Source organism: Rhinoderma darwinii, chromosome 1 (genome assembly GCF_050947455.1).
Source record: "Rhinoderma darwinii isolate aRhiDar2 chromosome 1, aRhiDar2.hap1, whole genome shotgun sequence".
NCBI lineage: Eukaryota > Metazoa > Chordata > Amphibia > Anura > Rhinodermatidae > Rhinoderma > Rhinoderma darwinii.
In genome coordinates, this window is record NC_134687.1 from 621,383,565 (window position 1) to 621,396,444 (window position 12,880).

At 43.9% G+C, this 12,880-nt stretch overlaps 1 protein-coding gene across 5 annotated transcripts in view; it reads right to left on the reverse strand.

Moving 5' to 3' along the window:
* The window catches only part of CPLANE1 (ciliogenesis and planar polarity effector complex subunit 1), a 92,572-nt gene extending 80,265 nt beyond the window's left edge, over window positions 1–12,307 (reverse strand). For 3 of the 5 annotated variants that reach the window (XM_075842070.1, XM_075842079.1, XM_075842052.1), the window contains exons 1-11: window positions 12,092–12,304; window positions 10,696–10,826; window positions 9,306–9,429; window positions 8,769–8,888; window positions 6,689–6,924; window positions 5,466–5,572; window positions 3,859–4,015; window positions 3,677–3,780; window positions 3,032–3,214; window positions 1,685–1,940; window positions 1,234–1,389 (exon numbers count right to left, since the gene is read on the reverse strand). In XM_075842070.1, coding sequence (XP_075698185.1) covers window positions 1,234–1,389; window positions 1,685–1,940; window positions 3,032–3,214; window positions 3,677–3,780; window positions 3,859–4,015; window positions 5,466–5,572; window positions 6,689–6,924; window positions 8,769–8,888; window positions 9,306–9,429; window positions 10,696–10,776 — 1,524 coding nt within the window. In that variant the 5' untranslated portion in view covers window positions 10,777–10,826; window positions 12,092–12,304. The other 2 variants (XM_075842061.1, XM_075842088.1) reach the window with 2 other exon arrangements.
* Between the last annotated feature and the right edge of the window lie 573 nt (window positions 12,308–12,880).

Below are 12,880 nucleotides of genomic sequence, written 5' to 3' on the forward strand. Positions count from 1 at the left end.
TTGCACTATCTACTGTAATACTTATGTATTTCAGTATATTGTCTTTCGAGCACAAAAAGGCAGACCTGGGGACCCCCTTCTTTCTAATGATTTAAATACCACGGTCGCTATTGACCACGCCATTTATATTGTGAACAGAAGCCTACACCCGCATTGTATGGAGCGGGCTCAGCTCGTGTGCCCGCTCCATACTTCCCCTACCCGGCTATGACGTAACCATACGTCAAATTTCGGGTAGGGGTTAACTTCGAATTCACTAATAGGATGCATGACAATGGGTTTTCTAAACTGGACAACTACTTTTAGTGACATCTATGAAAATCTGTGTGCGCTTTGCTTATATAGAAACTGTAATATACTTTATACAATCAAGACCTTATAGTGAATGGGCGATACAGACAGTCAAGCACAATCAATCAGCTGTTTCCATATCTACCATTCCCTATAATAGAGAGCGTGACCAGAAATAGGGACTGGACTGATATTTATGGCACATTGATCGGCCACATATGTCTGTAGCGGGAATTACGTCTATGTTTTTATTTTTATTCATTTTTTTTTGTAATAAAAAAATGTTTTTAAACTGTGTAAATTGTATTGTGGGGGTTGAATGTTTATATGTAAATCATCACGTGTCATATAGGAGGCCGCCATCTTGGCAAGCATCACTGCGTGACAACTACATAGACGATGTACGACACACACAAGGCAGGAGACATTATGGACGACCCTCTCTCTTATGCTGGGTACACCTCGTCCATAGACTCCCATTGTAAAAAAAATCTATACAACGAGGTATACGTTTTTCCACTATCTACAGTTGTATAGAATAGCTTCTCTAGTCTATACCTTTTTTTGTGGTATACAGATGTATACTGGCGGAGGCCAAAAGGGACATTCTTTTGGCCTCCGTCTGGTATATAGAACCCTACGGATACACTTATTGTGTATGTTAGGAGCTTCACCCGACGTACACACTAATGTAATGTGAACAGGGTCTTACAGGTTGTTTGGATGTTTTCACTTTGGCTCCCTCTACTGGCCGATACTGGGAAATATGCAAAATTATAAATACATTTTTCACATTTTCCTTACAAAAAAAAAAAAGCACACCGGATATACCAATGTGATACATCCGCTTTATGTAGTGACTACAGATGAATAGGTATAAAAGGTTATTGGCAGGTGTAAGATACTGGAGACGACATCATCTTCTGTGTGTATTTTCAATACCTGTGCTAGTAACTTTTCCAGCTGTCCGCAGATTTCCTCCTCTTCTTGTAGAAAGCTTGGTACATTTGACATTGCAGCGGGTGGTTTCCAAGTGTCTTTCAATAACGTGGCTTTTAATGAAGACAACGGCCGCAGTTTAATCCCATTTTTCTTTGACTGCAAAAACACAACAACTAGAACTTAGAAATAACTTAAAAAGTTTGCAACAACTCGTCAAAAGTTTTGGCTGCCTTCTTCCAAAAACAGCTCCTAACCCCGTCCACAGGTTGCGTGCGATATTGCAGCACAGCCCCGTTCACTTGAATGTAGCGAATCTGCAATACCAGACACGACCCATGAAAATTGGTGGCACTGTTTTTGGAAATCCTGGACAACCCCTTTCATTTTAGGCTGGAATAACCCATGACCTGTACTTCATTACTGCTACTATTATAACATATTACAGGTATACCTTTACAATTTGCAGGCTGTGTCGTACATTCTCCAATCTCTGGGCTGTGTCCAGCAGTAAAGCCTTCATGAAGTACACCGGGGAGAGATTTTCTGCAAAGCGCAGCGCGGTCACCATATATCCGTCAGACACCATGATGTAGGGTAGACGAGGGTGACACGTCACAGAATATCTCTGTCTCATGAGATCCACCTCCGATGCAACCGACCCCAGCGAGTCATTGGGATTAGAGGCTTCTGGGATCGGCACAGGTGGTCTAGAGAGGAGGAAATAAAAGTCTGCTGAACAGGAGATGGCCAATTTGAATTTAATGTATAAAATAGAAAAAGCATACAATTTTCTTAAATATACAGTACTGTGCAAAAGCTTTAGGCGGTTGTGGAAAAATGCTGCAAAGTATGAATGCTTTCAAAAATAGAAGTGTTAAAACTTTTTTTTTTTCTTCAATTAACAAAATACAATGTGAATGAACAGAAGAGAAATCTAAATCAAATCAATATTTTTTGTGACCACCCTTTGCCTTCAAAACTGCATTAAATCTTCTAGGTACGCTTGCATAAAGTCATAGATTTTGTAGGATTATAGTCAGGTTTATGATTAACCAATCATACAAAACAGGTGATAATGATCAGCATTTGCATATGTAGGTTGAAACACTGTAACGGAAGCCCCATTTAAATTAAGGGGGCGGTGCTACAGTTCCCTGCACTGTGCTAAAGAAGCACAGCAGCCCCTTAAATCTCAGGATCGGTGGGTGTCCCAGAGGTCCGATCAGAAAGAGCGATTTTCCATTGCTTTATAAGATGGGAAAACCCCTTTAACTGATGAGCTGTTAAATCACATGTTTGACAACAGGATGGAGCTAAGCCGCTGTCTGTTTCCATGGGCAACCAGCAGAACTGTAAAAAACTATGCATGTAAGAGAAAATCTCCCTTACTTCTTGTGAACATAAATTTGGTAGGTTAGCAAGAAATTGATGACAGATGGAAGCGAGTAGGACTGCAGGATCAGACGACTACACAGGGTTTTGTTTGTAGTCTGTTACCATGGAGACACATAGGTCTGCATAGAAGCTACAGACACAAAACAAAAATGTGGGTTAACATAGCCTTTAATGTACATGGTTCAGAATGAAATATTCACTCATAATAATTACAACCCCCAACTGACTACTTGATTATGTGCATGAATTGTGCAATTGTATAATGAAGGCCCTAACGTTGAGGCTGCTCAGTGAATATCCACATAGAAGGCCTGGGACTTATTGACCGACCTCCATTGTAATTTGTGTACTGAAAGGGAAGGCCTATCCTCAGATATCAAGCATAGCACATTGGAACACTAACCTGTATGTAATGAAGGGATGAAGTGGGATAAACTCTGCTGGGCCAAATTCAACACTACATCCAGAGGTGGTCAGAGTCAGGAGTTCACCCAGACGAGTCAACAGGAGCAGAGACCCTCTCTTCAGAATACAGGCTAGGAAAAGACTATCTGCAGTCCAGGACATATCTGCTACCCAGTACGACCTGCAAATTGAAAGAGACGTCTTTTAAACTGGTTTTCCAGGATTGTAATATTGATAGCGTATTCTTAGGATAGGCCATCAATGTCTGATCGGTAGAAATCCAACTCCCGGGATTCCAGCCGATTAACTGCATGAAGAGACCACAGTGATCCAGCGAGCAAAGTGTCTCCTTCACGATTTACGCACAAGACCATACGTTTGGTTGTGGTTGCGCCTGGTACTGCAGCTCAGTCCCATGCATTTGAATGGGACTGAGCTGCAATACCAGACGCAGCCACTACTAAATGTATGGCGCTATGCCAGAGTAAGCAATGAAGAGGACGCGGCACTCCAGCGGGGGGGGGGGAGCAGTCCCTTCATCTAGCTGGAGTCGGACCCCCACTGATCAGATATTGATGGCCTAGCTCAAGGATAATCCATCAATATTACAAAAAACCCTTTACGACCAATGTTATCTTCTTACCTTAGTAATCTCGATGGGATTTGTTGATCCCGACTGCCGCAACCCCTCAAGCTGCCACACACAGTAATAAAGTTCATCGTGTTCATGAAGAGGACACAGGTCTCCTGTAAGAAGGAAAGAGAACATGATCGCCCCATAAACTTCACACAGTTCCTGAAGGGGCTCATTTTTAATAACAGTACCTTAGGGTCTTTTTGGTTTAATGCCAATGTTAGGACCAATCCATCTCTGGAGAAGAGAGCCAGCAGGGAGCCCTTAGATTTCACCGGCGCACAGGTTGGAGCGATACTGACCACGGAGCAGTCCTGTTTTGTCCATTGGACATGGTATGGGGCCGTACTAAAAATAAATTATCCCTGTATGTAAACTCATATGCAGCAAGTATATACAATAATTACCCGATTTTTCGGACTGTAAAACGCACTTTTTTCACAAGAAAAAAAAAATCTTGTTAAAAAGGGTTGTCCACAGTCAGGGGGGATCCAGAGACCCCTACCGCTAACTTATCGATCAGCAGGATCACAAAGAACTGAGGAGCAGGAGGGGTAGCTAAAGGCAATGTGCAACCACAAAGGACACGTCGCTGGTGAACCAAGTGTTAACCCCTTATTTTACCCCAATATATTTTTACCCAGGCCACCAAGAAATATAATGTACACCCCTTATATATCCTAGACTAATAGGTATTAACCCCTTATTTCACCCTAGACCACCAGGAATATATAATATATACACCCCTCATATGTCCTAGACCACCAGGTATTAAACCCTTATTTTACCCTAGACCACCAGGTACTATAATAAATACCCCTCACATATACCGTAGACCACCAGGGTAGAATATACTAACCCCCTCATACACCCTAGACCACCAGAACAAGATTAACCCCTCCACTAGCTTAGACCACCAGGAATTTATAATATATACCCCTCATGTATACTAGACCACCAGGGAAGAATATTTTAACCTCCTCATACACCCTAGATCACAGAACAAGTTTAACCCTTCCACTACCTTAGACCAGCAGGGAAGTTTTTAATTAGTATAAAATATTTGTTCTTATTATTTTCTGTAATCTAAACCTGGTTGCACCTCCTAAAGTCCAAAAATACGGGAACAAGTGCCCAACCGTGTTTTCCAAAGAAGATCCCCCAACAGTATGGCTGCTAAAAGCCTGAGAGGTTATCATCGTTGGTAGAAGCTGCGGATGCATACATAGCTGCCTATGCAAACCTGTGTCACCATGGTAACAGACAACAAACAAACCTTGTGTAGTCTGGTCCTGCAGTCATCCCTCTTATTAACCTACCAAATGTAAGTTAGCAAAAAGTAGAAGTCTGATGGAAGGCAATAGGACTGCTGGATCAGACAGGGTTTGTTTATCATGTTTCCATGGAGACACATAGGTCTGTGTAGGAGCTGTAAACACAAAACAATAGATTTTAATTTTTTTTATCAAGACCTATTGCAAAGTTAATTCATTTTTTCATTTTAGTTGCCTTGGGAAAAGAAAAATGAAAAATTGGTTGCAAAAGTGGCCATTGCCTTTAAACATGCCTGAACCTTTGTTATGCCAGGGAATAAGCAAGCGCCCGAGGTGTCTAACAGCCCTCCTAAAAATAAACATGCAGACCTGGCTGATCCCAGCCTTTTTAAAGGGAAGGTGAGGGATATAGCGGTGGCTAACTGCTTGTACCGTCAATACCCACCTAAAGTGCCGGCTTTAGTGAACCTTTAAAGAATCCCCTTTAAAACGGCAAGACCCATACCATAAAACTGCCGCAATACCTGAGTATTTCCTGATCTTTCTCAAACCAACGCAGAGCCAGGAAAGTCGTCACAAGGCGAGTTCCGGAATAGAAGACAAATGTGCACAAGCAGCTATCACCCAACACCTAGGAAAAGGGACACACAGCATAACTGGGCAGGGTATAGGGAAGATGGGTGACAATCAATAGGGCGACCTGAATGCCTAATATATCTAGTGTCACCTGCCAGGCCCCTGTATCACTACACACAGAGGCAGACTTGCTGGTCAGGACTCTAGGAGAGCTGGGTGATACGCCGAGAGCGGCTATAGCAGCCGTATCTGTATAGAGTTTATGAAATGTGACAAAAGAGGATTACGAGAGATCTTCTATTTAATTGGGATTTTTTTTACATTTTATTTTAAGAGGAAATATTTCTGTGGTCAATGAGTTGTGAACAGTAAATGCGGAATGATGAAGAATACATAAGGGTTGGGCTGATAAGCGACTCCTATTTATATGCATTAATGGGGAGAGATTTTGGAAGCAGCAGTCATGTGACTGCATCAGGTGATCGAACGCTACTGTACTGATGATGCCCACACTGCCACCCCAACGTCATCCAAAATTAGAATAGCAGGTGACAGTAATAGTTATCTTAGGGCCATTTAGCTGCAAAGGGTTTTCGAAGTTCTTGTAAATGAATCTTAATGACTGCATAATGAAAAGCTTTACAACTTTCTAATATACTATGTGTTTCAATTCTTCAGTTTTCAATATATCCGTTTGTGTCAGTGAATGAGATGTTCATATTCAGAGGCAGTAAACCTGTATATAGCTAGTCCTGCTCTCAGTTGAGAATTGGCTTCAATTGTATTCAGTCTAGACAATGCTCTGTGATATAAACAGCCTGGACTCCAGACTGATACATTGTAACAAACTACCAGAGAGATTTGTGCTGCTGATGTGTTTAGCTCACAGAGCATTGTCTAGACTGGATGCAATTGTAACCACTTCTAAGCTGGGATCAGGACTAGGTATGTACTGGTGTACTGCCTATGAATGTAAACAAGATTGTTGTCATTCACTGACAGCACACAGAGATCTTGGAAGTGGTGCAAAATTGAAAGATAAAGTATATTAAAAAGTTGAAGAACTTTTCAATATAGTGATGAAGCTTCATTTACATAAAACAGGAAGCCCTCTTTAATTTATAGGAAAGTGGACGACCTCCCAAAAAGGCACTGACGGGCTGAGCTGTACCTCGTTCTTCGTGAAGATGGCGTGAACGGTCGCCTCTCTGTCCGTTATACTGGGAAACACGACGGTATTGCAATGTTGTATTTGACTCCATCGACACGGCAGGACCCGTTTCTTCTGAGACATAAGCTGAGGCTTTTCCTCTGTGTTTTCCCACAGGTAGACGGCGCCAGTGTGAGTCGCCAGCAGAACTCTGCCACCATCATCACTCACATATAAGTACAACTTCAAGGCGTGTCCTGAGAGGAGAAGAGATGGCAGTCAACGCATTGGGGTATCGCATAAAAGATTAAATAATCTGAACCTATGAACCATTATAGTACCCAACACAGCGCCGCACTCACCCATGTGGCTATGTCTGGTACTGCAGCTGGAATGGAAGTTTGACTATAGAAGATATTTTTACTGCCCACTTAGAAGGTATTTGAACCCCCTCTGATACTCTACACCCCTAAAGCTGTAACACTAAGAACTATTATTTTTGCAGGATAATGTGCAGTTTTTCACGGCACCATTTATTGTACCATATAACGTACTGGAAAAAACTGTGTCTGAATGGGAAGAAAACAGCGATTCCTCCATTGTGATATTAACTTTATTCTGCCGGTCAGTACGATTACAGCGATACCAAATTGATATATTTTACTACTTTTACAAGGAAAAAACTAATTGTTAAAAATAAAATTTGTTTTGTGTCGCCAGATTCGGAGAGCCAGAACTTTTTTATTTTTCTGTCAATTGAGCGAGTGAGGGATTATGTTTTGCGGGGCGAGCTGTAGTTTTGTATTGGTACCATTTTGGGGGTACATGCGACTTTTTGATCACTTTTTATCACATTTTTTTGTAGGCAGGATGAACAGAAAACTGCAATTCTGCCATTTTTTAATTTATTTTTCTTACTGCGTTCGCCGTTCGGCTTAAATAATGAAATAGTTTTATAGGTGGGGTTGTTACGGACGCAACGATACCAAATATGTGAAATGTTTTCATTTTAATTTTCTTTTCATAATAACGCATTTTGTAAGGGGAAAAAGTGGGTTTTTCATTTGTTTTTTTACTTGAGTTTTTTATTTATTATTAACTTTATTAAACTTTTTGATAACTTTATTTTTAGTCCCACTAGGGGACTTCACTATGGGATCTTCTGATCGCTTTTATAATACACTGCAATACTTCTGTATTGCAACGTATTATTGCCTGTCAGTGCAAAACTCTCGCATGGTACACCAGGCATCCTCTACAGGCAGACCTGGGGGCCTTTGTTAGGCCCCCCTGTCTGCCATATGAGACATCGGCACCCTGCGATGCAATCGCATCGTTGCGGGTGAAAGAGGGAGCCCCCTCCCTCCAAAACCACTCAGATGTGGCGCTCGCTATTGAGCGCCGCATCTAAGGGGTTAACCAGGTGGGATCGATGTTGATATGCCAGAAGTACCCTTAACGACCGCTGTGAAAAGGCGTAATGGCAGTCGTTAAGGGGTTAGTCCACAATATTAGTATTGCACAATATATAGATCGTGATTTTTACAGGCTCCTATGAAGCTCTGCCATTGGTCTTAATAGGAGCACAAAGATGACAGACCTGGGGTTCTTCATCAGGATCCCATTATAACCATCGGTACCCCGCGATCGCGTCGCGGAAGGGGGCGATGGCCCATCGGAGGAAACCGCTGCCTTCTCTCTAACGGCTTAGATGCCGTGGTTAACATACATACACACACACACACATATATATATATATATATACACACATACACTTTATTTTACACGTGCCAATTATCGGGCAAACGAGCGATCATATGAATGATCATTTCCGATCATTTCCCTGTGTAAACGGGCAGAGATCAGGAGATGAACGAGCAAACACTCATTCAACGGTTGATTGTATCGTTTATGCAGCACAAAATATTATCGATGTCGGCAGAACATCTCCGAGACGTGCTGCCGACATGATAGAAATGCACGGGGACGATTGATCGGAGTAACGAGCGCTCGTCCCCATACATAGGAGCAAACGAGCGCCGATCAATGAGCGGTCTTGTTGATCGGCGCTCGTTTACACGGCCCACGTGAGGACCCTTACCCTGAGCAGACACAACTTCTTCGGAGATCACGTCATTCGCTGGAACGGTCTGCAGACAGTCCAAATCCTTATTCCAGAGAGACAGTTCTCCGGTGAGATACAGAGCAGCCAGCCACGCGCCTGAGCGGAAAAGAAGAGAGGTCTTATTAACCTGCAGCACTTTATAAGAGGACCCTGCTATGCCAAGCGCCACCTGACCCCGTAGACGTATAATGACGCCTGTCAAGGCTTGTTATTTTGACGTCACTATTCTTAATGCTATCCATTAGAGCAAACTCCATGCAGACACTGAATAAGCAGGGAATGCTGGGAGATTTCAGCTCTTAAACCTGTAGAGCTTTGAATGCCCTGAGCGCTTCGGCACCCTCGTTTTAGCGACAGTGTCGGTCTCAGCACGCAGACCCCAAAGATCAACATTTCTAATATGTCGCTATGACGTAAAAAAGTGCAGTTATTCTTTAGAAATTACAGCAGAAACCGTAATTTGACCGCACTGTGTGAATAAGCCCTATGAGTGTTGTAGAAAGCGCTCCTGACCATTTTCAGATGTGGCGAGGGTCACAACGTTGTTCTTCTTCAGTAACGTCTTCTTCACATTGCCTGACCGCAGCTTGATCTCGCTGACCTGTCTCTCATCCACAAGGAACACGGCCTCCTTCTCCTAGAATAAGACGACAACAGTCAGCAAATCAATACCAGTGCGTGGTGGGGGGAGGGGGGTGTAATAGGATAATTTCAGGGTTCGTTTTTCACTTCTGCGTGAGATATGTCAGGAGGCTCGCAATGATTCTAGGGTATATCTCCGTAATAAAGCCATATGGAGGCACTTAACAGCGGCAAATGGATTGTGCCTCCATACACGCTCCAATAGTGAGTGCAGCTCTGGAGTATAATACATGACGTAACTCAGGATCAGTACAGAATAAGTAATGTAATGAATGTACACGGTGACTCCACCAGCAGAATAGTGAGTGCAGCTCTGGAGTATAATACAGGCTATAACTCAGGATCAGTACAGGATAAGTAATGTAATGTATGTACACAGTGACTCCACCAGCAGAATAGTGAGTGCAGCTCTGGAGTATAATACAGGCTATAACTCAGGATCAGTATAGGGTAATTAATGTAATGTATGTACACAGTGACTCCACCAGCAGTATAGTGACTACAGCTCTGGAGTATAATACAGGATGTAACTCATGATCAGTGCAGGATAAATAATGTAATGTATGTACACAGTGACTCCACCAGCAGAATAGGGAGTGCAGCTCTGGAGTATAATACAGGATGTAACTCAGGATAAGTAGTGTAATGTAACATACACAGTGACTCCACCAGCAGAATAATGAGTGCAGCTCTGGAGTATAATACAGGATGTAACTCAGGATAAGTAGTGTAATGTAACATACACAGTGACTCCACCAGCAGAATAATGAGTGCAGCTCTGGAGTATAATACAGGATGTAACTCAGGATCAGTACAAGATAAGTAATGTAATGTATGTAGACCGTGACTCCTCCAGCAGAATAGTGAGTGCAGCTCTGGAGTATAACACAGGCTGTAACTCAGGATCAGTACAGGATAAGTAATGTAATGTATATACACAACTATTCCACCAGCAGAATAGTGAGTGCAGCTCTGGAGTATAATACAAGCTGTAACTCAGGATTAGTTCAGGATAAGTAATGTAATGTATGTACACAGTGACTCCACCAGCAGAATAGTGAGTGCAGCTCTGTAGTATAATACAGGATGTAACTCAGGATCAGTACAGGATAAGTAATGTAATGTATGTACACAGTGACTCCACCAGCAGAATAGTGAGTGCAGCTCTGGAGTATAATACAGGATGTAACTCAGGATCAGTGCAGGGTACGTAATGTAATGTATGTACACAGTGACTCCACCAGATTATTTTGGTACGGACCTGCCCCAACCAGCAGAGCCGGGGACAAGGCTTTTTCCTCTTGATGCTAGAAGACAGAAGAACCTGAAGAGAGACGTCCATGTTTTTTACAACATATCAGCGATCTCCCGCTGCAGTGGACGTATCGGCACCTGGGGAATGACATAGAAACTAATGGCAGTGACAATAGACAGGAGGAGCACAAATTACAGGGTTATAGGGAACTGTATTGTGAGCGATTCCCTGATATTACATTATCATTTATTATATCTGTCTAAATCTATGAGAAAGATGAATTGTGGCAGTCGTGGCACATACCACAGTGATGCCACATAACAGCGCCACACCTGGAACCACATTCACAAGGCACAACCCAGCGCTCACCAGTCACACTGAGAACACCACGTCACAATGTACCAGCTACCCTGCACTCACTACCATGACACATCACCATGACACCGTGCCACCCAGAACTCACCACATCACATAACCATGCCGCCCAGCTCTCACATCACCATGCCACCCAGCTCTCACCACTGATACCTCACTATGAAACAGGGCCACCTAGCTCTCACCACATCACCATGGCAGACATTGCCACCTAGCTCTCATCACATCACCATGACACCGTGCCACCCAGCACTCACATCACATAACCATGCCACAGTGCCACCCAGCTCTCACCACTGACACATCACTATGAAACAGTGCCACCTAGCTCTCACCACATTACCATGGCAGACATTGCCACCTAGCTCTCATCACATCACCATGACACCGTGCCACCCAGCACTCACATCACATAACCATGCCACAGTGCCACCCAGCAGTCACCACTGACACATCACTATGAAACAGTGCCACCCAGCTCTCACCACGGCACAGTGCCACCCAGCTCTCACCACATCACCATGGCACAGACAGTGCCACCAAGCACTCACCACAGCAGCATGACATCATGCCACCCGGCCCTCACAACAATGACACCGTGACCCCAGTGCTCAACATATCACCATGCCGCTCAGCGCTCACCACATCACACCACCCGGCACCCACCACAATAGCACCGTGCCACCCAGCACCCACCACAATGACACTGTGCCACCCAGCACTCACCACAATGACACTGTGCCACCCAGCACTCACCACAATGACACTGTGCCACCCAGCATTTACCACAACAACACTGTGCCCACCACAATCACATAATCTCCTAAAATCTGTGTACAGCAGCCCTCTACTACCTAACTCTCTAGTGTTGTGGAACTACAAATCCCAGCAACTCCCCCTGAGCTGCATGTATCAGACGCTGCTATGTATTGTGTATGGGACGTGCCATTCCCGTACTATACCGGGAGTCTCTCCTGTATCCCGGGGATCTGCTCTGTACAGTCAGGCTCTAGGTTCTCAGACATACCGGATCTCCTCACAGGAAGCCCGGGAAGACGAGCGGCAACAGCGGGAGATCGCAGGGAGGAGGACGCGGCCCATTCCCTGGATACAGCGAGAGCCCTCCACAGCCAAACGCAGCAACCCCACTAGAGGGCGATAGTGTACAACGCAGCCAGCAGAGACGAGTATATCAGTCCCCAGCTATTCCTAACTGTGCCACAGGGGGCGCTAGTTCTCACACCAGCTTTTATAGGTGGGCGTGAACATTGCACACAGAACTCCGCCCAGAGAATGATAATACCGCCCATATAGGCAGCCGAAGGCGGGCTTCTATTCTGAAGAATGCCGTGAGTGTATAAGCAGGACCCGCCGCTAGGAGCGCTGTATCAGGGAGAGCTGTATCTCACTGCATAACTCGGCAGAGCTGAACAATATCTCTGACAGGAGGAGTAATAGCAGCATGGAAGGGTGGGGAGCAACGCTCCTTGGTGAAAACGCAGCTTTTCCAGAAACATATGAACCCTTTTATGCTTAGACTGTAGTGAGAGAGAAAAGGTGAAGCAGTTGCTCATAGTAACCAATCAGAATCCATCTTTCATTTTCTAGACACACTTTTGGAAAATGAAAGTGATTGGTTGCTATGGGCAACTGCTCCACTTTTCCGTGTCCGTAGCCAGAGGCATAATACATTGCAATACAGAAGTACTGTAGTATATTACAAAATGCTTTATTATGGAAAGAAAAAAAAAAAGCTACACATGGCGTCCATAACGACCCGAACTATAAAACTACAATGTTATTTAACCCTCACGGT